The 22,595-nt window shown below is 56.7% G+C and overlaps 1 protein-coding gene across 4 annotated transcripts in view; it reads left to right on the top strand.

Annotated features, from left to right (window-relative positions):
• PEMT (phosphatidylethanolamine N-methyltransferase) overlaps positions 1-22,595 on the top strand; it is an 85,039-nt gene that overhangs the window by 6,851 nt on the left and 55,593 nt on the right. For 2 of the 4 annotated variants that reach the window (XM_040453003.1, XM_040453004.1), the window contains exon 2: positions 8,569-8,676. In XM_040453003.1, coding sequence (XP_040308937.1) covers positions 8,584-8,676 — 93 coding nt within the window. In that variant the 5' untranslated portion in view covers positions 8,569-8,583. Of the gene's footprint in view, positions 1-1,392; positions 1,522-1,704; positions 1,817-8,568; positions 8,677-22,595 lie in introns of those variants that run through there. The other 2 variants (XM_040453000.1, XM_040453001.1) reach the window with 2 other exon arrangements.

Here is a 22,595-nt window from a genome sequence, read left to right as displayed (position 1 = left end):
GAGCCTGCTTTTGCTCTCACTCTTTCTCTGCCCCTCCCTTTCTCTCTCTCTAAAAAAATAAATAAACAAACATGAAAAAAATAAAAGAAACAAACAAACAAAGCTTACTGAGGGCACTTGACTTGCCCAAGCTTGTGAAGGGTTTGTGGAGCCCGACCAGGCTGGGGTGCACCGTGTCTTAGGACTGTGCTCTCTGTCCTGCCTCATTAAAGCCACGGCTGGGTGCCCGGTAACTTCCCAGTGAAGGTCAGCTGGCTTATTGTCATGATTGACACTTATATATATGACACTTAATATATGACACTTATTTAAATAAATGTACTCAGCAGCATCGGCCTAGTGGGGTGTGTCCTGGGCCCTTGAGGGTGAACGAAAGAAAAGGGGTCTGCAGCTCACGATCACGTTGCGGAGTTGAGAGGGCACCCAAGGTGAGGTGAGGGCCTTGAGAAGCACGGGACCCGTGGATGCCACTCCCAGGCCCGGGGCTCACTGATTAGGGTGCACGTGAGCCGCCAGAGTGGTTTTGCACTTGGCCCGGGACACACGAGTTGAGTGAAGCATGAATGAACATCTTCCCCCTTCCTGAAAGGAGTTGCGGATTTGGGGGAATTAGAGCAGCTGCTGGCCATTTCTTTTTGTTGTGGGATTTAGGAGCGCTTCAAATGCCAGCTGGGGGCTACCTTCCTTGGATCCGTGTCCCCTCTCTACCTTTTCCTTAGGATGGCTGTCTTCCTGGAGGGCCTCTCCAGAAGAGGCGAGATGTCTGCCAGCAAAACAGAGGGAGGGGACAGAAGAGCCTCAGCCTTAGAAGCACCCTCTGCACCTCGTACTCTGATACTCGTTCTCTCCTCTGCCCAGAATGTAACCTTGGGGGCAAGGGGCAGTCTTGTCACCCCTACGTCATCAAAGGGAAACCCTGGGCTGAGACTGGTCACGGAAGGCCTGCCCAAGTGGTCCTTCCTGGAGGGTGGGAGTACCCTGACCCCAGCCCAGATTGTGAGCTGCCCTGAGACCTTCTTCTGAGCCAGATGCACCCCTCCCCCCCCCCGCCCCCGCCCCATGCAGAGGAGCTAAAACGCGGTTGGGAGCCTGCCTGAGTATAAAACTTCTTTCAGGAAAAAGACTCCAGCACATTCATTCTTGTGTCAGACACAGGGCTCTAACCAAAAGCTGCCCAGTAAATGTTGCCTGAATCGACCGAGAACGCCAGGGGCCCCGCGGGGGTCCCCCGGGAAAGGCAGCCCCCACCCTCACCCCGCTCCTCCTGCCCTTTGCTGTCTGTGGTGTGTGGATCCCACTTGCGATCGATGTGACTTTGACTCTCTGGGCCTCTACTGTTTGTTTGGATGTCACAATGTGACCCTGGGTGCTGTTGACCTGCGGCGAATCCTTCCCTGAAGTGTCCTCAAAGCCTGTCGGCAGTACAGTGAAATTGCCATGAGCCGCTTCCTTGCCGACTCGTAGTGTTTCGGGAGCTGAGCCCATTCGTCCGTGACCTGAGTGGCATTCTTCCGTGGTTGGGTAGGTAGCGCCTCTCCTCTGTTCAAACACAGAGGTCTGCAGTCTGTGACCTTGGAGCGGAGCTCCATTCTTAGAATTAGCCGGTACAGAAAGCCAGGACTTTTGCTGCTTTAACAAGATTGGGGCAGGGACGGGAGGGGTGGGGGACCCTCCCCTTAGTCAAGGCTGCCCACTTGTGTGCAGGGGCGACCGAGGGACCAGGGATCCAGGACCCTCCTGATCTGCTCAAGTGTGACCCGGGGTGTTTTGTTCTTTTCTGCTGATCCAGTTTTAGGCGGGAGGTCCGCCCTTTCAGGTGAGTTTTGGGAAGTGACGACAATCAGGAAAGGACCTTCAGGTCTCTGGAGTGGGAAGCCAGAAGGGCCTCCCCTCTGCTGCCCGGAATACCCCTGTGGACCATTAGTCATTCTCCCCTGCTGAGCAGGCCCTTCTCCAGGCAATGCAGATCCCGGCCCCCCCCCCACCCCCCTGCTCTCAAGGTGACCGGATGCTTCCTTCCCAGCAAGACAGTTTGACCCCAGGGCACGGAGACCTGGGTGGGAGCCGAGGTTTCGGTTTTAACCTGTTCAGCCCTAGTTGGGGGATCCTGCTTGATGTTACCTGCTGCCAGCTTCGGCAGGTGTTAGCTGGTTAACCTTTCAGTACCTGTTTCCCTTCTCTGCTTCAGCTCCCACAAAGGCTGAAAGACAGAAGCATATTTCTCCTGCTCCTCTGCTGTGGTGTCTCTTTGGGAGCGTTCAAGACTTTTGTCCTTGCCCCACCGGCAGCAAGCAGTGGCTGCAGCACTTCTGAGTCCCAACAGAAAGCCCCAGTTTCTGTCAGGAATCCGGAAGGGCTGATCTGGCCAAGGCCTGGCTCTGCTCTCCTCCTGTGATCTGGGAGCTTCTCTGAGCCTTTGGCTTTCTTATCTGCAAAGTGGGCATTACAGTAGTGCTTGCCGGGATGAGGTATGTGAACTTTAAATAAATGCTTTTTGATTGTGGGACCTGGCATCGTGAAGGTTCTTGACGGAGGTCTCAGTCCTCAGACCCCCGCCCAGAGTAGGGCCTCCCTAGTAGATGCTCAGAAAGACATTGAGTTGAATCCTTAAAAATATCTGCCGCATTTCCAGAGGACATTGTTTTCCTCCAAGGGCCTGGTGGGGAAATAGGGGACATAGTTCCCAGTTCCCAGTTCCCAGGCTGAGGCTCTTGCTCACTTTCCTCCCTGGAGAGGTGTAATTTACACGCAGTGAAATGCCCAGACCTTAGCGCCCAGTTGGAAGGTCTGACACGCAAGCTCCTGACTGGCTGTCCAGGCTCCAGTTGAGATGGGGATTATTTCCATCACCCCAGAAAGTTCCCTGTGCTCCTCCCGGTCAGTGCCCCACCTTGCTTCCCAGGCGGTCACAGTCCAGGTGGCTGCGCCTTCTTAGGCCTGCGCTGAACCACCGGTCCGGCTCTCTCCTGCTCAGTGTCCCCAGGCCTGGGTTTCCAGCCGTGACGCCCTGGCCATCGTCTGCACCCTGTCTCCAGCTACCTGGGACTCTGCTCTGTACCTCACGCTTCACCCTCTTTCCTCTGGCTTGATCACGCTGGCACAGGGTCAGCCCGTGGGACGGGAGGCGCCACGCTGAGGGCATGCCAGGTTTGCCTGGGACTTTGGGATTTCTCGTCCTCGGCCAGCCACTAGCTCGCGGCAAAAAGCGATGAGGAGCTGGGAATCCCAAGGCAGCGCAGGCTGTGTGGGCATGGAATGGGGCCCTGAGAATCACACCCGCAGATAACGCAGTTTGCCTATCCTTAAAATGAGGATGCTGATGATGGCGGGGGAGAGGGCTGGAGGGAGGGCTGTGGGAGAGGGTATTTTACTTCTCTGTACTTCGTGAGAATAGACCACTGCCAACTGCAGACCCTGACTGTTGTTCTTTTCATTGTCATGAGCAAACGCTGCCTTAACTGTGTTGGAGGGCAGGCGAACAGGAACAGGGAGTTCTGGCTTAGAAGAACAGTGGCCCTAAAAGGGAGTCTGGCTAACAATAAAATCCTTGTCTGTCCCGTTGCCGTATGAATTCCCGTGGGAAGTGTCTGCTCTTGTGAAAGCTAGCAAGGGTGAAAAGTACATTTCACGTGTCAGGTGTGCTGGCCCTAAGCTCCGCTGTTTGATGATTCAGAGGGCAAGCCTGGGTCTTAGAGGACCTTTTGTGGGCAGCCGTGGGTGGATGGATCGTGAGGACGCCTGGCTTAATAGAGTTGATAAATGGGGTGCGTAGTATCTGGAGGGGACGATGGGTAGTGGAATTCAGGGAAAGGGGGGGGGGGCCAGGGCTTCAGGACTCCTAGTAATCCCTGGTGCTCCTCTCTACACACACCTCCCACCCAGCTGTACACCCTACGGACGGGCAGGCCCCACCCGGGGAGACTGACCTGTCTTGAAGAGATCCCATCCCTGGGGTTTCTGAGAACCTGAGAAAGCCCTACCCCGCCCCTGGTCTGGCCAAACTACCTCCCGCCAATCAATGCCTGTGAACACTGCTTGATATCCCAGTGTAAAAGATGCCGTAAAAATATTTCCGAAGCACAGCATCTGGGCGGCTGGTGAATCTGCGGCCCCAGAAGCAGAGGGATCCGCCGGCCGCCTGCCGGCTGTCCACCGGCAGAATCTCCACGGTGGCCACTTGGGCAATTTCCTGCGTTCAGTTTGAAACCAGGAGGGAGGGGACCGGAGTCCCAGGAGCACAGGCAGCTGAGCTGGAGGGCCCCTTAGGGATGTACCTTTAGCCCCTGCTTTTTGCTCGTGATGAAATGAGAGCCACTCATGGAAGGTACAGAGAGGGAGGAAAAAAAATGGCCCTTAGCCTGGAGGAACGATTATGCTATAGGGACAGATGACCAAATCCTCATAACAGGATGGACACTAAGGGCACAAAACAGAGTGCCATGGGTGAAGTTAGAGGAGTTAGACTCCCACTGGGTCTTGAGGGATGAGTAGGAGTTTGCCTAGAGGTGTCAGAGGCGTGGAGAGTATTTCAGACATGTGCAGACCCATGGTAAAAGGGTCTGGAGCAAGGTGTTTGGTGCGAGTGATAGGGTGGGGCAGGAAGGGTGGCAGGTGACATGGACGCAGGGGAGTTCGTCGCCTGTCAGTGAGCGCTGGGATGGGTGAGCCCAGGGCAGGGGAGGAGGCCTGGGGATCAGAGCATGGCAGGAGGTGAGGCATGGGAAGCTGGCTGGGGCCAGAGTGCCCCAGCCTGAGGGCAGTGGGATCAGTGGGGTCAACGGACATATCGGAGTCATGGACGAGAGGGGAGAAGGGTCAATGATGGGCAAGTTGTGGCTGGGTGTTGAGGGTTGAGATGGGGACCGGGGAGGAGGGGCAGTGGGGCAGGTGCTGCTCTGTAAGTGGCTGAGCAGGCCCAGAGCAGCACTCTGGTGGCTCCCCAGACCAGCTCTGCTTCCATCCCCCCCGCAACCCCACCCTCAGCCCCATCACAGACTCTCAACGGGCGGGTCCTTCCAGGCCCGGGTGCTTGATGAATGTTTCTTTTCACACAGAAGACAGAACGCCCTTCGGTTCAGTCCCAGGTTCTAGAGGCTTTGGGGCTGAGGTGTGCATGTCTCTCTCTAGGGTGGGCAGCCTGTTTTGAGGCCTGTTCTGACTGTTTTGTCCTTCATTGTCCTTCCTGAGTGGCTCCGCCTCTCCTGGCCTGTGCTCCAGGGCAACTTGGAATTTCTGTCATGGCCCGAGGCTTCATGAGGGGCCTGTCCTGAGAGCTTGGTACTGGCGCAGGGGGACCTCTGACCTGGGAGCAGACGGAGGAGGAAGCTGGAAGGCAGGCCAAGGGGTTTCCGGCCTCGTGGGTGTTGGCAGCGCCCGGGGTGCCCAGAGGCTGTGGTCACTGGGAGGCCAGGGTCTGTTTGAATGTCACCCTTCCCCGTTCGCTGAGTGGGTCCTCCTGCGTCATTTGTTTATTAATAATGGGCTTGTGTGCCCGTGTGGCCACTTTGCCCCTCAGTCACCTTATCCACGTGTTTACTTAGTGGTGCCTTTGTGGCTTTGCTGGTTCATGCATTGGGTTCATTCATTCTTAGCTCTGCCCTTGGCCTCGTAGAGGTGAAGGTTTGCCCTTGCCTGGGAAGGATGTGCCGGGCCGCGTCCTCCATGCTCAGTGACTTTCCAGAATCTTTCCCACGCCACACTCTTGGGCACTGTCTAGATGGCAGGCTGAGTTACACCGGGAGAAGGGGGCTCGGCGAAGCAAGAGTTGGAGTAGAGGGGGCTGCTTGTCCTCCAGGGCTGGGTGACCTGTGGGGCCGACCAGGTCAGGGGCATTGCCTACTCAATCCCCAAGAAAGGTAGAGACGGAGATATTCCTTGAAAGGATACTATTAGGATCCCCAAACGAAGCGAAACAGAACAGAAAATACCATCAAAGCCAACATTATGAGGGGCGCCTGGGTGGCTCAGTCTGTTGAGCGGCCGACTTCGGCTCGGGTCATGATCTCGCGGTCCGTGAGTTCGAGGCCCCGCGTCGGGCTCTGTGCTGACGGCTTAGAGCCTGGAGCCTGTTTCGGATTCTGTGTCTCCCTCTCTCTGACCCTCCCCTGTTCATGCTCTGTCTCTCCCTGTCTCAAAAATAAATAAATAAAACGTTAAAAAAAATAAAAAAAAAAAAAAGCCAACATTATGACAACGCTGTCACTCTGATGGACTTAGACTTATTTTACAATTTAGGCTTATTTTTACTTTGATTTGACGTGGAGAGTCACCATATTTTCAGTGCATTGGCCCTCAAGTCCTTTCTAAAAGCAGAAAGAAAAAGTCCAGAGAGTAATGTAGGGATACAGCAAATACCACTCGAAATCGGAAGTGTCCTACTATCTTTTTCTTTTGATATTTATTTATTTTTGAGACAATGCAAGAGACAGAGTGCAAGCAGCGGAGGGGCAGACACAGGGAGACACAGAATCTGAACTGGGTTCCAGGCTCCATCCCAGAGCCTGACGCGGGGCTCAAACTCATGAACCATGAGATCATGACCTGAGCCGAAGTCGGACGCTTAACTGACTGAGCCACTCAGGCGCCCCTATCTTTTTTTTTTTTAAGTTTTTGTTTATTTATTTTGAGACAGAGAGAGAGAGAGTGAGAGAGTGAGAGAGCGAGAGAGAGAGAGAGAGAGAGAGAGAGAGAGAGAGTGCACCACCCCCCAGACACACATGAGTGGGGGCGGGGCAGAGAGAGAAAGGGAGAGAATCCCAAGCAGGCTCCACACTGTCAGTGAAGAGTCTGATGCGGGGCTTGAACTCACAAACTGTGAGATCGTGACCGAAGTTGAAATCAAGAGTTGGGCTCTCTACTGACTGAGCCACTCAGGCACCCCCTACCTTTTTTTTGAAGAAAGAAATAGGTGCTCCAAGTGTTCAGCTCTTCTGTTTTCTTGTCCCCAGAGGCAGGATGTCTCAATTCTGCCCGTGGGGGGATGCGCTGGGGCCATGCCAGGAGACATTTTTGGTTGTCGCAACTGGGGAGAGCTGCCAGCACCCAGTGGGTGAAGGCCAGGGGTGCGATTGAACACCCTAGGGTGCAGGGATGGCCTTGCCACAGAAAGTGATCCTGCCCCAAGTGTCAAAGTGGAGGGCAGGAGACCCCACTACGGATGTGGAAAATAGTGTGAATGTGTTAGCATGTTGCGTGCCAGTCTTTTTTTTTTAAAACACACGCCCAGAAAGAACATTTAGCACCGTGTGGTTTGTGTTATTTTCTAAACATGGGTATATATGCTGTGGGAAATCTACAGCTCTCTTTATTCATTTGACTTTTTTTTTTTTTTTTTTTGAGATTTGTTTAAGGGATCTCTCCACCCAACATGGGGCTCAAACTCACGACCCCCAGATCAAGAGTCGATGCTCCCACTGACTGAGCCAGCCAGGTGCCCCTCATCTGACATGCTTTTCTTTAATGTTTACTTTTGAGGGAAAGAGACAGAAAGACAGGGTGTGAGCAGGGGTGAGCAGAGAGAGAGGGAGACACAGAATGCGAAGCAGGCCCCAGGCTCTGAGCTGTGAGCACAGAGTCCCATGCGGGACTTGAACTCACAAACAGTGAAATCATGACCTGAGCTGAAGTTGGACGCTTCACCGGCTGAGCCCCCCAGGCGCCCTAGCACATGTTTTGAAGAATATCACAAGTCAGGGCGCCTGGGGGGCTCAGTCGGTGAAGCATCCAGCTCTTGATCTCAGCTCAGCTCTTGATTTCAGGGTGGTGAGTTCAAGCCCTGCGTTGGGGTCCATGCTGGGTGTGAAGCCTACTTAAAAAATATATATATATATATGTCACAAGTTGACACAAACGGCTAGTTTGTTTAAATTCTGTAGTTTCGCTCCGTTAGGAATGGGCCACATTCCATTTATCCTTCTTCCACAGGTGGACAGCTAAGTGGTCATGCTTTTCGTGACAGGCATGCCAGATGGAAACATCTTTGCACATGCGCTTTGCACACTCATGGGCGTGTCTCTGGGACAGGTGCTCGGGAGTGAAATCGCAGGCAGTAGGAGCACAGCTTTCAGTTCACACCTTCCTCAGCACTCAAGACTATGTGTCGTTAGGTTTGGTGAGAGGAGGCTCGTTAATGTTGCTTCAGTTTGCATTTACCTGATTGCCAGCCCCTCGCCTTTGCTCCAAAGCCCTCTGCACGGTCCCAGGCACAGCACCTGGTGACCCAGACATTGGTCCTGGCGGGGTCACTCCCCCTGCAGGGTGCTGGCTGCTCATCCTGTCTCAGAGCCACTGATTTCCAGGCATAGCGTCCCCGCACTCCGCTCTGCTGCTGCAAGCCCGGCCACCCTTCGACAGGGCACCACACGGCTGATTGGCTTTCGCCTTTTATCTTCCGTTTTATGATTACGCAGTAGTAACCTTCGCTGGACTTGCCTGTGCCCGCGCCTCCCGGCATGTTCCCGGAGGGTAACTTTGTTTCCGAGTTCCGGAGGCTTGTCACTCCTTGTCCCGCAGGTGGGGGCCGGCGGGGACTGGGCAGGTCTCCTGCTGACGCTGGCTGTGTCCCTGCAGGCAGACCTCTGCGTTATGACCCGGCTGCTGGGCTACGTGGACCCCTCGGATCCCTGCTTTGTGGCTGCTATCCTCACCATCACTTTCAACCCGCTCTTCTGGAATGTGGTAAGTACCCTGCGCCCATATTATCTGGGCCAGCTGCACGGACCTTCCCTCCCCACGTCTGTCTCTGCCAGCGTGGAATCGTCCTTTCTGTTTCCCCATCAGTCTCAGAGCCCAGGTAGGGGATGCGGACCAGGGAAGCCCCTCATTTGGGGGATCCCACAGCATCCTGACAGCGACAGCCCTGGGCTGCTGTGGGCTGGGCCAGTGGGGCTGTCCTGTGATGCGGCTGCCCAGCTGTGCCTGACGATCTCAGCCTCCCCCTCCGTGAAGTAGACGGCCTCGGCTTGGGGGCTGCCCTCCTCCTCTGCCATGCTTCGCAGGGAAGCCGCTTTCTTGGGAATCCTCGCCCCCTCGGATGTGCTCCAGAAACATGATTATTTGTCCTGAATGAGGCTTCCTGCAAAAGGGTCTGCACATCGCTGGACTTTGTGTGCTGGGTGGCAGCGAAAACAGGAGACAGAGCGGCACCCAGTTCTTCTGTGGGTCCAGGGGACGTCCAGGGGACGCTTGGAGCACGGAGAGCCGGGTGGGACCAGGCTGTGTGGGAAGGGGGCCCCGAACCCTCTGAGGAAGGTGTGGGAATGCAGGACAGTCTCTCCTGGCCCCTGCCAGGATGTGGGGGAAGCTCGTGGGGTTTCTGGAAGCATGGAAAGGGGCGGCAGTGGTGCCCCCTGAGGCTCCTGCCCTGTGCCTGATCTCGGGTTTGCTGATGCAGAGCCACGGACATCCTGTGATCACCCTTGAGGGTAGCCTGAAGAATAAGGCCAAGCTCAGCGTTAGCAACACGCTGTTCCAGACTGTTTTCATTTCAGGTGACCACTTGGTCCCAGGGGCCGAACCGGACATGTTTTTCATCTGGTTTATGAGTTAGGTCTTTTCTCTATCTGGGGAGGTCGCAGGTGGGTGGGAGCGGGGGGTGGGGTGGGGGCGGGGCTGCTCATCTCAAGGAGGCCGCATTCGGAATGTTCTGTCCCTCCTCTGGCCGCCCTGAACACGCTGGGCCCACCCTGAGGTGGTTGGTGGCGGTCCCCGGCTGAAGGCGACCTGAGGGGCGGGATGAGCTCTGAGGGCTTGCTTTGCCTAAAACCATTCCTCGGGCCTTCGGGGACCCCCGCCACACCCCACACGGGACCGCCTCCCTGTTCATTTCTGCTCTCCGTTCCTTCTCTGCCACTCACCGTCCCCACCCCCCAGCTTTCCTCCGGCAGCACAAGACAAGGAAGGGTGAAAAGGGTATGTGGCAGGCTGAAAAATGGCCCCCGAAAGATGTCCACACCCCGATCTTTGGAACCTGTGAAGGTTTACCTTGGACGGCAGAAAAGGGGAGCTCTGCAGGTATTAAGGATGTCTGCATGGGGAGACTGCCGTGGATTGTTGGGGTGGCCTGAAATGTAGTCACATGTGTCCTTATAAGGGTGGGGTGCAGAGGGAGGTGTGAACACACTGGCTTTGGAGACTGAAGTGATACGGCCACCAGCCGAGGAAGGCGGGGCCACTGGTGGGGAAGGCGGGGCCACCAGAAGCTGGCACAGGCCAGGACTGGATTCTCACCTAGAGCCTCTGGGAGAGTGGGGCCCTGCTGGCTCCTTAATTTGGCCTAGAGACACAGATTTTGGACTTGTGGCCCACGGAGCTGTGAGAACGTGAATTCCTGTTGTTCTAAAGCACCTGGTTTGTGGTGATTGGTTACAGCAGCCACAGGAAACCCGTGCAGGGTATGAGACTGGTTGTTGGTCCCTGCGAGGAGAACCTGCAGTCGGCTAGGAGTGTGCAGTGCTCTCCCCTGTTCACCGTCCTCCCCTGGAAGGCCTGGCTTTGACCGCCAGTCCCACTGGCCTCCCCGCGCTGGGGGCTCGGCTCGCCGGCCTGCTGGGTGCGCAGTGGGTCTCCGGGACACTTTTTCATGCACAAGCCCCTTCCATTATTTCCCGCTGGGCCTTCCAACAGTGTGGTTTTGCAAGTTCATTTTGAAGTCACTTGGTGGCCCACAGCCAGGTTGAGGTGCTTAAGATTTGCGAGGCAGGCAGCTCGTGTCTGTGCGCTCGCCGTAAGGCTTGTTTCTTTTGTCGTAGCGTTTGATTTGCCTTGTTTCTGCAAAAGTTGTACGCTGGCACGGTGTGTGGTCATGAGCGGGAGGGAGAGCTTTTCGGTCGGTTCAGAATGGGAGAAGTTACGGAAACACATTGTGGTTTAGCGGGCTGCCGCTGGCTGGGCAGTGGGAACGGGACCGGGAGGCTGGAAGAACTGGTCTGAGTGGGACCCCAGCTCTTTGACACCCTGGGGACGAGAATCCCAGCAGTAAGGGAGGTCACACCTGTGAAAGCCTTTGATGAGCATTGATTCAGTCCTCCCTCCCCGTGCTTGGCCATTGTGCTGAGTGCGGTTCACGCAGGATTTCAGCTGATTGTCACAGCAAAGGCTGTTATTATCCCCTTGGGAAACCAGCCTCCAAGAGGTCCACTCATCTCTTACTTACTGATGGCCCACTGCATGCCAGGCGCGGGCGGCACACTGCCCTGGTTCTAAAGGAACTAACGTTCCAGGAGGCAGACACCGTGTGGGTAAAAACACGCACTGCAGGATGGGGCTGGGGGGCGGGGGGGGGGGGGGCGCCGATGGGGCAGGGAAAGGGGGGAAGCTGGTCAGGGCAGGGGTGACCTTTGAGCAGGAACCTGCCCTCGTGTGGGAGGGAGCCCTCGGGTATCTGGAGAAGAGGAAGCAAGTGCAAAAGTCCTGGGTGGTTTCAAGGCTGGCATCCGACAGAGAGAGCGTGGAGGGCGGCAGGTCAGGGAGGGGGCTGGCCTAACAGAGCAGGCCTTGTAGGCCGTGGGCAGCACGTGCGATGGTTTCTGAGTGGGGAGCCGTGGAATGAATGGCCTGATCTGACTCCGGTTTTCTAGGCTGGCGCGGGCTGATAAGAGCAGATGAGGGGCGAGGGCGGGGCTGGAGGCTGTCACAGCGCTTGCGACCCAATGGTGGCCTGGACCAGGGTGGCACCAGCGGGAGTGGGAGAAGTGGTCAGAGTCCGGGCATGATTTGAGAGCAGGAAGAGTCAACGGGATTTACCCTGGTTTGGTGGGGAAGTGCAAGAGAGTTCTAGTTGGGACCTAAGAAATAGGTATTTGGTCTTCAATCTGGCTCACAGCTCTCCGAACCCTTGAAATTTCCTAGGTGCTGAGTGTCATCAAGGTGTCTTGTGTTATGTTAATGAGGTGGCTTATTAATGACTTATTAATGAGGTGACTTATTAATGAGGTGACCCCCCCACACCATCCTAAGGACTGGGGAAGGGTGCAACCTTGCCAGAGGAACCAACCACCTGACCTCCGGGGAGGGGGGAGGAGCTGGAGGTCAGTTCAGTAGCCAATGGCTACCAAATAATGTAATCAGTTGCCTCTGTTAGAACCTGAAACGATGGGTTCCAAGAGCTTCTGGGTTGGTGAGCATGAAGATGTGAAGAGAGTGGCATGAGAGAGCGTGGGCACTCTGCACCCCTTCCCCGTCCGCCCCCCCCCCCCATTCATCTTTTCCTCTGGGTGACAATTCCTACCCTTTAGTATCCTTTGTAATAAACTGGTCATCAAGCAAATAAAATGGTTTCCTGAGGTCTGTGAGTTGGGCAGATGGTGTCAGACTTGCGTTGAATTGTAGGACTCCCCCTCCCCCCCTCGCCCGCCAGCTAGCGTCAGAGAATTGGTTGGATGTGTGGGTACAGACTTGTAGAGGGCATGGCCACGTGGGACAACCTAGGGGCTGAGGGCCGTGGGGAAGAGACCTCTGTTCTGCCCGTGCCTGGGAGATTCTCGGTGGGGACGCAGGCCTTGAGGGTCTGGAATTCAGGGCAGTGGAATGGCTGGGGTTGGTGATGATGTCTGGAGTCACAGAGAGTGGCCGCCCTGGCCAAGCCTGGCCTTGGCTCCAGGCCGTCCGATTCTTCCATGGCCCACTGCCTGCCTCCCCGGGGCTGTAGCTCCTTGAAGAAGCTACGCCATTGGCTGGAGGGGCCTGCCCACTTGTCAGTGTCGGTGGGTAGATGCGTAGGCACATCCTCCCCACCGGCACCGGCCCCGGGCCCATCTCTCTCTTCTTCCCGCCCCCTCCTCTCCCCGCAAAGGACTCTTTGTTGCTTCTGCCCTCTCCTTGTTGAAGCTTTGGGGAAACCAACACTATTGACCTTCACTGTTTCTTGAAACCCTGTGCCTCACCCTGCTTTTCTGGCTCGCTTGGCTGTTCCTTGTGAACAGCTTTTCCTCTGCCTGTCATTCATTCATTCATTCATTCATTCATTCATTCATTCACTCATTCCGCAAACGTTCATAGCACACAACAAACTGTGTGCCAGGCACTGTGCGAGCCTGCAGGACCCAGGGAATAAAGCTGCCTGGTCTCCATTGTTAGAGGTCACAAATAGGTTTGTAATTAAAATGGTGAAAAGGTCAGGTGCGGCAGAGGGACTAATTGGGGCTTTTCCCAATTAGTCATCTCAGGGCACCAGGACCTGTGGCTCCACCTGGGCGTGTCCAGGCCCAAAAGAGAGCTTGCTGTTTGAACTCCGGCCAAGAACCTCCCTGTGTGCTCCCCTACCAGGGGCCCAGGGCAGAGATCCAGGGGCCAGCCTTCACTCCTCACTGTCACCCACCCGCCAGGACCTGTCCTCAGCAGTCCACTTGCTCGCCTGGTCAGCACTGTGGCCTTCCAGCCAGGTTCCCCGGCACCCCCTGTGCCTTTCCAGCCTTCCACACCGCACACTCCCTCCTTTGTGAACGAACACAGGCCAGGGCCCAGGGCCAAACCACCCAGTGCCCCAGCTCTCAGTTGCTTAAAGGTGCCCCACACCTTCCAGCAGAAGGTGTGAGCCCTTTCCCCGGCCCCTGGAGCCCCTCTGCTGGGCATCCCGTTGTCTGCACACTCAGTCATCCTGGTCCCTGCCCTTCCCTGGTGATTCAGCCTCTTGCCGGGGGCTTCTTGCGTACCCCGTGTCACCTCTTCCAGGCAGTTGTCCCTGCTTCTCACAAACCCCCTCCCCAGCCCACCCTCCGGGTCAAGGTTGCCAACACTGGCACTGTTGACATTCTGGGCCATCCTCTTCTCTGTGGGATGTTTAACACTGTCGCCTGCCTCTACCCACTAGGTGTCCTGACAGCCTCAAATGTCTCCAGATGTTGCCAGGGTCCCTGAGGGGCACGGTTGCCCTGGTTGGTCTGAGTGAGGCAGCCCTTTGTGTCCCCTGCATGTGTCCTGTGTTCCCTCTGGTGTCACTGCTTCCCCTGGGCCTTCCCCTTGGCCTGAGTGTTCCAAGAGAGCCGGAGCAGCCCCCGCCTTGCTCCCCTGTCCCCCCAAACCTGGCCTGTGCCCGGCACCGTGTGCCATGAGGAAGGGCAGAGTTTCTGCTTCACCCCTCCGTGTGTGCGCCCAGCACTGCCTGCACAGACCTGCAGCCAGCGTTTACTGGGTTCTCAGCAGCTGGCCTCTTCCCCAGTTTTCTGCCGTGGCATCGGAGGAGGGGGCGTCTCCATCTGTGACATTTGCATCTGCGTACTGAGACTCTGCAAAGGAAGGGATCTGGGGTGGTGGGGGGAGTGAAACACAGTGGGCCCAGCTATTCACGGCATCTCTGTAGAGATAAGATAGACGAAGCCTTGCGCCATTCTAGCTCTGGGAACTCCCTCCAGAGTCAGAACGCAGCGATCCAGTGGCAGGTGATGATGAGGTAGCCTTGAGCCCTCTCGCTGTTTACAAAAGAAAATGGTTTGCAGGCTTTGGTGTCTTAACTATTATCGAAGGCAGATTGCTTTGTCACGGACGTCAAAGCTGATTGAGCCTATCAGCATGTTTGGACCCGTGCTAAACTCTCGCCCTTGGGAGAGCTACAGGGGCGTTACTATTGATCCGGTTGGGACGGCAGGTGGGAATGGGGACCCCTGGCCAGCCTGGCCCAGCTTTCTGCTCCTCTCGGAGTGCCTGCTGTCTCACACCCAAGCCTGCTTGCGGGGTTTCTCCTGCCTGAGACCCACCACCCATCCTTCCAGGGTCCACATGCAGTACCCCTCCAGCCCCCCCACCTCAAGCCCCCCACAACTGGCTGTCCCACACTGTGTCCCAGCCTCAGACTTCTCTCTCTGAGGGTGGGATCTACAGCCTGTGTCTAGGGCAGCCCGCATCTGCAGGATGGCCAGCCTGCCTGTTGGCCAGGCCTCTCCTGGGTTTGGCCCTGAACTTACTGCATCCCCAGAGCCTGTCAGTCCTGGGTTGGGCACCCTATCTGCAGAGGGTGAGTGTGGGAGGAGGCAGCTCTTCCTCTCCAGGAAGTAGGGGCACTGGCCATCTAGCCGGTGGTGGGGGGTCCCTCCGCAGAGGGATGTTTTGTTGGCTCAATACCTGAGCTGGCCGCTGGGGACTTTGGAGGGAGCCAGAAAGGCAGGACAGTAGGTGGCGCTGTGGGCAAGGCCAGTGCAGAGCAGGGCAGGTGGGCCTGCTGCCTTCAGTGTGCCTTTGCCTTGCTCCCTCATTTTCTGGTTTCAGAGCCCCAGCCAGCAATCCGTTGGCTAATTTCAGGTGCCCCAGAGGACCCCCATAGGTGCCAGGGAGCTGACCCTGAAGACGCCGCTGGGCTGAAGCAAGGGCACCAGCCTGGCCCTTGGGAGGGCCCCTGGGAGGGAGGCCCGGGTCCCATCCCCTGTAGTTCCCACCCCACTCTGGGCCTTGGTTTCTCCATCTGTGAGGTGAGGACCCTCAGCTGAAGTCCTATCGAGCTCTGAGACACTGTGACCCACCCACTTTACCAAGTGCTGCCCTGGAATGTCCCTTTGCTGGGTCCAGGGGAAGCAGACGTCCCTGCCCGCCTGGAACCTGCTCTTGGGCCACTGAGGTAAGGTCGTTTATTGGGAGTGCGATCTAAAAGTCAGGGCTTGACTGATAATAAAGGTTGCCGGTAGAGACAAATCTGGAAGAGAGGAGACAAGAGAGGGGTTGTGAATCTCCCGGGCTTGTGAGCTGCATGGGGCCTGCTGAGGTATGGCTGGGCTTTCTAGACAAGTGGCAGGGGCAAAGGGTGGGGGCAAGAGTTGAGAAGACCCAAGAGAAGGGGGTGTGTATGGAGAGAAGGTGGACAGATGGGCCTGGGGCCCCAGAGGCAGGACCCTGAACACTGGCTTGCAACCCCGATTGTGTGCTACAGGCTGGCAGTGAGTGTGTGTGTGTGTGTGTGTGTGTGTGTGTGTGAATGTGTAAGTGTGTGGCTGTGCACGTGAGAGTGTGTGAGTGTACATGAACATGCGTGTGTGTGTGTGTGTGTGTGTGTGTGTGTGTGTGCATCTCATCCAGACAGGCTGGGGAATTGGGACAGGGTGTGAACCCAGACTGTCTGAGACCCTCGCCCCCACCTGGCTTTGAGAGCTGGCTCCCAGGGCATGGCCATGTACCCACTGGGCTCTGAGGCTGTGTTTCCGGATCTGAAAACATCTGCCTCTGCCAGGGTGCATCTTGCCTTCGTGGGAATGCTGAGCTGGGCCTGCTGGTATAGCCCGTGGCACAGGAAGGGCTTTTCACTGCGCAGAGCTGGCTGGCTGGCTGGACGTGACTGAGACCTTGGCTCCTAGAGCCAAGAGAGCACAGAACTCTGGTTGGCCAGCCGCTTGTCTCTTATGACTGGTGTCACTTGGGACACCATAGCCCTCCCCCAGCCCTGGCACTCTCCCTGTCTCTGTCTGAGCTGTGCTCAGAGCTGGATTCTGCAGAACTAATGGCATGTCTGGTCTTGGCTCCATGGCTGGGGAGGTCAGCTCCTTGTCACCAGGGACCCGTGCTTTGCCCCTCTGACAGACATCTCAATGTCGGCTCAAGTGCAAGATGCCCCATGACGTACGTGTGTGTGTGTGTGTGTGTGTGTGTGTGTGTGTGTGTGTGTGTTCTTTTCTGAGCCAGGGAGTAGATGGGTGTTTTTAGCTGGATGAAGTCCTGGCCACCCCTGCGGCCCCATCCCTGTCTGAACGGAGAGCTGCACTCGTCACTCTGTGGGGCTGCGGGCAGTGGCCTGGCGGGGGAGCGTCGTGACATTGGCCATGTCTAACTTTAGATTCTCTGTGTCTGAGCAACCTGGTGATGAAGTGCATAGGGCGCCTCGAACTGGGTCAGCTCACAGTCTTTGCCAGGATCCCTTGGAGCGACATAGTTAAGAGCAGAAGTGGGAAAAGCAGAAGGAGGCTGTCTCCTACGTGAAGCCCGGGCGAAACACTGGTGGACCCAGCTTTCTGCAATGACCTCATCTTTGCTCTCAGCTTCCTGATATTCTGGAGATGCCATTTGAGTTTTCTTACAAATTCCGTGCCGGGTGGGGGGTGGGGGTCCAAGCACCTTTTTCCATTCATGATTTGTTTTTCGTTCTGGACTTTGTGGCTTTGTGAGGGCATGAGGCACTGTTAGTACGTGTGGGATTGAAATGTGCACGTTGGAAAGGGCTCCTGGCGGCTGAGAGGCTTGGGGAAGGGGACATCCTGGGATCCTTCCCTCATGGAGGGGTCCAGGGCAGAATTTTATTACCCTAGCCTTTCCTGGGTATTCTGTGCCAGCCTGCCCTGAGCCCTGAGCCCGAGCAGACAGGGCTGAGCATCCCCTCTGTGGCTCTCCCGCCCAGCTGCACTGCTCGCCCACGTGCCCTGTGCATTCATGTTTCGCCTCCTCCCTCAGACTGAGTGCTCCTGGAAGTGGAGGACAGTGTCTTGGAGCTCAGGACAGGGTCTAGCCCAGCGCTAGAAGGGGTGGATGGAAACGTGTCCTTCCCTCATCAAGGGTGAGCTCTGAGTAGCCCGGGGAGTGGTGGGCCAGGCAAGGTCATGCCTTCCTTTCTCCATCTGTGAGGAGGGTGGCAGGTCCTGACCCCACTAATGCCCCCCTGAGTGCCCTGTTGGGAAGTAATGAGATGCAGCCATGAGCGTTTTAGCAGCCTAGGAGCTGGCCTGCTGGTGTTGTTGGCTTTGCCTCCTTCCCGGGTCTTCTTCTGAGGCCGAGATTCCATGGAAAATTTCCAGGGCTTGAGTTTTTTGTCTCGTTTTATTGCTAACTTGCTCTGAGACCGGAGCAAGTCACTTTGCTTCCCTAGACCTCAGTTGCCTCATCTTAGGTCTGGGGGAGCAGCCTTTGCCCGATTTCCTTGCCATCTGGCAGCAAGGCTGTCGGGGAGGGAATGGGTGCAAAAGGGTTTGGAGGCACGAAGTGTCCGGTGTCATATTTGGCTCGGAGGAGGGGCAGCCGTGGGGGCTGTCTGGTCGCAGCCACGCCCAGAAGAGCTCTTGCATCAGTGGAAACTCCCAGGGCCTTTATCCTTCCAGCCACTTCCCCAAGCTTTAGGCCAAGTGCTTTCACTTGTTCCAGAATCTCCTGCCCGGAAAGTTTCCATGGCCTACAGATACCCCTTGGAGAGGGAGTTCTAGAGCTGGTGACCCCTTCCTTGTGCCCAGGAGTCAGGAATCAGCCAGGGAGAGACTTTGATTCAGAAGATGAGGGGGATGCACGTTGCTGGCCAGTGCTCTGGGGCCACGCCTCACCAAGCGGTACCCGCAGGCTCTCCTACGTTGTTGGGTGCCTCTGCCTTGCTGGGGGGTTCCGGTTCACCAAGTTGCCCGAGAGGCGGCCCCGCTCTTGGCACCTTTGTCTCCGATTCCTGCCCTCCTCCTTCCCTGTCTTGGCACAGGGAGACTCAAGAGGGCTAAGATGGGAGGTGGTCAGGTGCCGTGACCAATGTGGGGCTTGGGTTCCAAAGCCCCTGGGTGATGCCCCGTTGCATTTCAGGGAAGGCTCCCATGCATGTGTGCCTGCTGGACATGGGATAACAATTGTAGTTTGTTCAACGAGGGGACAGTATAGGCCTGGGGTGCTGGGCTCCTGAGGTTTTGGTGGTCCAGGGAGCCTGGACTGACTGGGAGACACTGAGGTGTGCACTGGGCAGGGGGCAGAGATCATGAAGAGAGGCTGGAACCAAAGCTGAGCAGCTGGTCTGGAAGTCCTGGGTGGAGAGGAGTGGAGAATCCAGGCCAGCTGTTAGAAAATGGGGAATTAGGAAGGGCCTGGGGGGGGGGGGGGGTAGGCAAGGAGCAGAGGGTGGGAGGTGGAGCCTATGCAAATGTCCCAACGGGAGTTTCCAAAGTCAGGTGCCTCTTGTCCGGGGCTCTAACCCCGTACAAGGCTCTGCAGGTGTTTAGGTGGTCACCCCGCCTGCTGACACATCTTTGCTACTTTTCACTCTGTCCCAATGCCCCTGCTTGCAAATGCCACTTGGTGGGCCCGCTCTTGCTGGCTGGGTATGCAGAAGCCTCTGCTCTCACCCTCCTGGCCACTGCGGCACGACATTTGAATTGATTCCCAACTGGCCGGGAAATGGCACACACAGCAAGTGTGAGGTTCTCCAGCCTTCCAGGGCTGTGCTCACAGGCAGAGGATCATGGAGTGAGGACCGTGAGGATGCCAGCCCTTCGGCTTCATGACGGGGGTGGGGGGGTGTTATCCTTCAGGGTTATCCTGTGGCTTAGATGGGAATACAGCTTGGTGGGCGGGTGACACTCCGGGCACGTAATAGGCATCAGTCCCTTTGCCTTGAGTCCCCATCTGTCCGCCCATACGGCAGGCAGAGCTGTCATGGGCATTACATGATTAAGAGTCATGAAGGGGATTTGTAAGCAATAAAGCAAAGTACAAGCAGAAGGAGTTAGGTGATTTCTAATAAACATACATTTGGTCTTCATTCCTGTTCCTGGCACAGGCTTCCTAAAGCCTTTGAATTTCCTAAGCGATGAGAGCCGCAAAAAAAAAAGTCTCTGCTATGTTAATGAGGTATTTTATGGGAAGTCCCTGGGTCACCTAAGGCTGGGTACCGGTGGAGCCAACCCTGCGTAGACAGTTGGAACTCCCAGTCCCATCCCCGACCTCCCAGGAGGGGAGAGAGGCTGGAGATTGAGTTCAGTTCCAGTGGACAATGCTTTGATCTCTCATGCCTGTGTAATGCAGCCTCCATAAAGACCCAAAAGGGTTTGGAGAGCTTCCCCAGGTTGGTGGACATGTGGAGTTTAGGGGAGAGTGGCGGCCTTGGGGAGCATAGACGTTCCACACCCTTGGGATGGGTGGTTCAATCAATTAAACCTCCAACTCTTGATTTTGGCTCAGTTCACGATCTCACAGTTCATGGCATCGAGCCCTGGGTTGGGCTCCTCCCTGGCATGGAGCCTGCTTGGGATTCTCTCTCTCTCTCTCTCTCTCTCTCTCTCTCTGCCCACCACCCCCCTCCCCAATAAATAAATAAACGTTTAAAAAAAAGAATCTTCACACTCTTTCCCCACACCTCGCTCTCTGTATCTCTTCCCCCTGGCTGTTCCTGAGTTAACATCCTTCATAATAAACTGGTAACCTTGGAAGTGAATTTTTCTCTGTGAGCTGCCCTAGCAAATTAATCAAACTGGGGGAGGAGGAGGTGGTCACTGGACCCCCTAATTTATATGCATCGGTCAGAAGCATGGATGACCACCGGACTTGAACTCGGCATCAGACATCAGGGGCAGTCTCGTGGGATGGTTATCCGAGTTAATTGTTTGATGGTCGTGGGAAAAGCACACGTATCGGAGGCTACTGTAACTTTTAGTTTTATTTGCTCATGAAGTTTTTTCTTTGATTGTTTTTAAGAGTTGATGTATTTATTGAGGGGGGGGAGGGGGGATCTTAAGCAGGTTCTGCGCCATGCGGCTCAATCTCACAAAACATGAGATCAGGACCTGAGCCAAAATCGAGCTGGACGCTTAACCGACTGAACCACCCAGGCGTCCCTATTTGCTCATGAAGTTTTCATTGCCTTTTTGACCATGCCTCTATTTCAGGCCCAGACTTGCCCCTTCTTCCTGAGGGGGGGGGGGGTCTGCTCTTCTCCCTCCAAAAGCCTGGGACTTCTCGAGTATCCTGGTGGTGAGCACGGTGGGTCACAGAGCCCCAGTGGTGGTCACATCTCCGTGGGAGGGGTGAGGTGAGGGGAGAGGGTTTGCCCAGTGCCGCTGAAGTGCTGAGACCCGTCCCCTGGCCCCCTGCCTGCCATACCCACAGGAACTCATATGGATCCCTGTGAGGCCCAGAAGCCCCTGCTGTCTAGGAAAGCCTGTACCCTCCTGCCTGTGCCCACCCCTTACCACCCGGCCTGGGCTGGATGCCATCAGCAGGGTGTGACTCGTTACCAGCCACCGGTTCTCGAGGTCTGTGTGCCTGCACGAGGCTAGGGGCAGGGTGGGTTGGTCTCCCCGGAGGCGCCCCAGCAGTTCCAGGGTCAGATGTATGCTGAGGGCTCCGGGGAGCCCCCAGAGGACGTGCTGCCCCGGGAAAGGCAGCTTGAGCTGGGCCGTGGTTCACTGCCGAGGAAGGGCGCACATCCGAGTTCTTTCCCACCCCGTGGGACCACCTGTGCTGCCTCTACGACCCTGCCTGCCTGCTGAGCAGAGCAGAGCATGGAGCCCCCCCTCCCCACCTGTGCCCAGTGGCGAATGGCGGTGACCTTGACAAACACGTGGGAACCCTTAACTGTGTGCCCCATCTCCTGCAGGATGGCAGGCTGAGCCGGCCCCTCAGCTTTTCCCCTGTTTCTGCGAGAAAGACCGCTCAGCCTCAGCAGACCTTTTTATAAGGCGTCCGAGGCACTAGTGCCTTCTCGAGGCTTTCTTCTCTTAGCGATGAAGAGCATTGGAGAAGGGCGTTGGTGCTGTCCCGAGCAGACACCTCTGTGTTCTGTTCTGTAGAATCTGTCTCTGGTCACGTAGGTAGGAATCTTGGGCGTGGTCACAGAGGAGGTGGGTAGGGGTGGGCACCTGCCCCGGTCAGCCAGCTGGTTGGATGCGGTGGCCCTGCTCTGTGTCTCCCCACCAGTCTTTGAGGGTAGGGACCAAGAGACGGTGGCCTACAGTGAAGGGGCAGAGCAGCCCTAGGTAGGAACAGTGCCGTCCGCGGAGGGCACCGCCCCAGATTCTCCAGAAGCCGCAGCTGAAGACCAGAGAGGTTGCTTGGCCTGCCGTGGTCGCACAGCTGTGGGAGCAGAGCTGGGCCTGGCAGCTGGGGCTTCTGCTCCCGCGCATTACCCTGCTGCCCCCATCCCGTCCCCTGGAGGGCCTGCATGGTGCACACACAGCCCTCAGTGGCAGCATGGCCTGGCCTGGATGAGGCAGAACGCTGGGGCCCTGCTGGCGGGAAGAGGCCCTCAGAACACCTGCTGGGATCTTGCCCTGAGGCCCCCCTGCCCCTGGAGCCTGGGGTGCTCGAGTGTATCCTGCACTGACTTCTGGGCAGCTCGGCTTCTGGGCTGCTGTAGACGCTGCCCGTGTCAATATTATGACCGCACGTGGATTTCCTGTGGGCAGGGCCACAAGTGCGTGGCCACGAAGGCCAGCCACCTGGAAGGGAAGGCTCTGCTGGGGTAGGGCTGACACAGGTGTCCTCGTGGCCCGTCCTCGGTCTGCTCAGCCTCAGGAGCTCAGGGCAGTCATGTCCCCCTCCCCTGTCCCCCCACAAGTCCCCCTGGCCCATCTTGCCGGGCCAGGGAGGGGTGGGGCGTGCGTTTCTGAGCATATGAAGCTGTCTCGCTGATGATACCTCTTAGCTGAGGGACCTGGGCAAGATTTCTGGCTTCTCGGAGACTTGGTTTTCTCATCTGTAAAATGGGTACAGTAGTCAGGGCCTCAAGGGTTGGACCAGAAGGTAGGTAGAAGAGTACCTGAGCCAGCTCAGCGGCTCGCTCTTTCTTACTGTCCCCTTTGTGCCTGGCAGCTCTTCAAGGCCTGGCGGCCGGGAGCTTCTGTTGTGGAGCTGTCCTGCAGCTTTGTGGCTTTCGTCCTTCGGGACGGGCTCAGGCAGGCCTGCAGGGGCCTTCCCACCCAGCTTGGGAGGCGATGGCCTGGTCCAAG

The sequence above is a fragment of the Herpailurus yagouaroundi genome, unplaced genomic scaffold (assembly GCF_014898765.1).
Source record: "Herpailurus yagouaroundi ecotype Mexico unplaced genomic scaffold, PumYag 208, whole genome shotgun sequence".
Lineage (NCBI taxonomy): Eukaryota > Metazoa > Chordata > Mammalia > Carnivora > Felidae > Herpailurus > Herpailurus yagouaroundi.
This window is presented reverse-complemented; position numbering and strand designations above follow the sequence as displayed.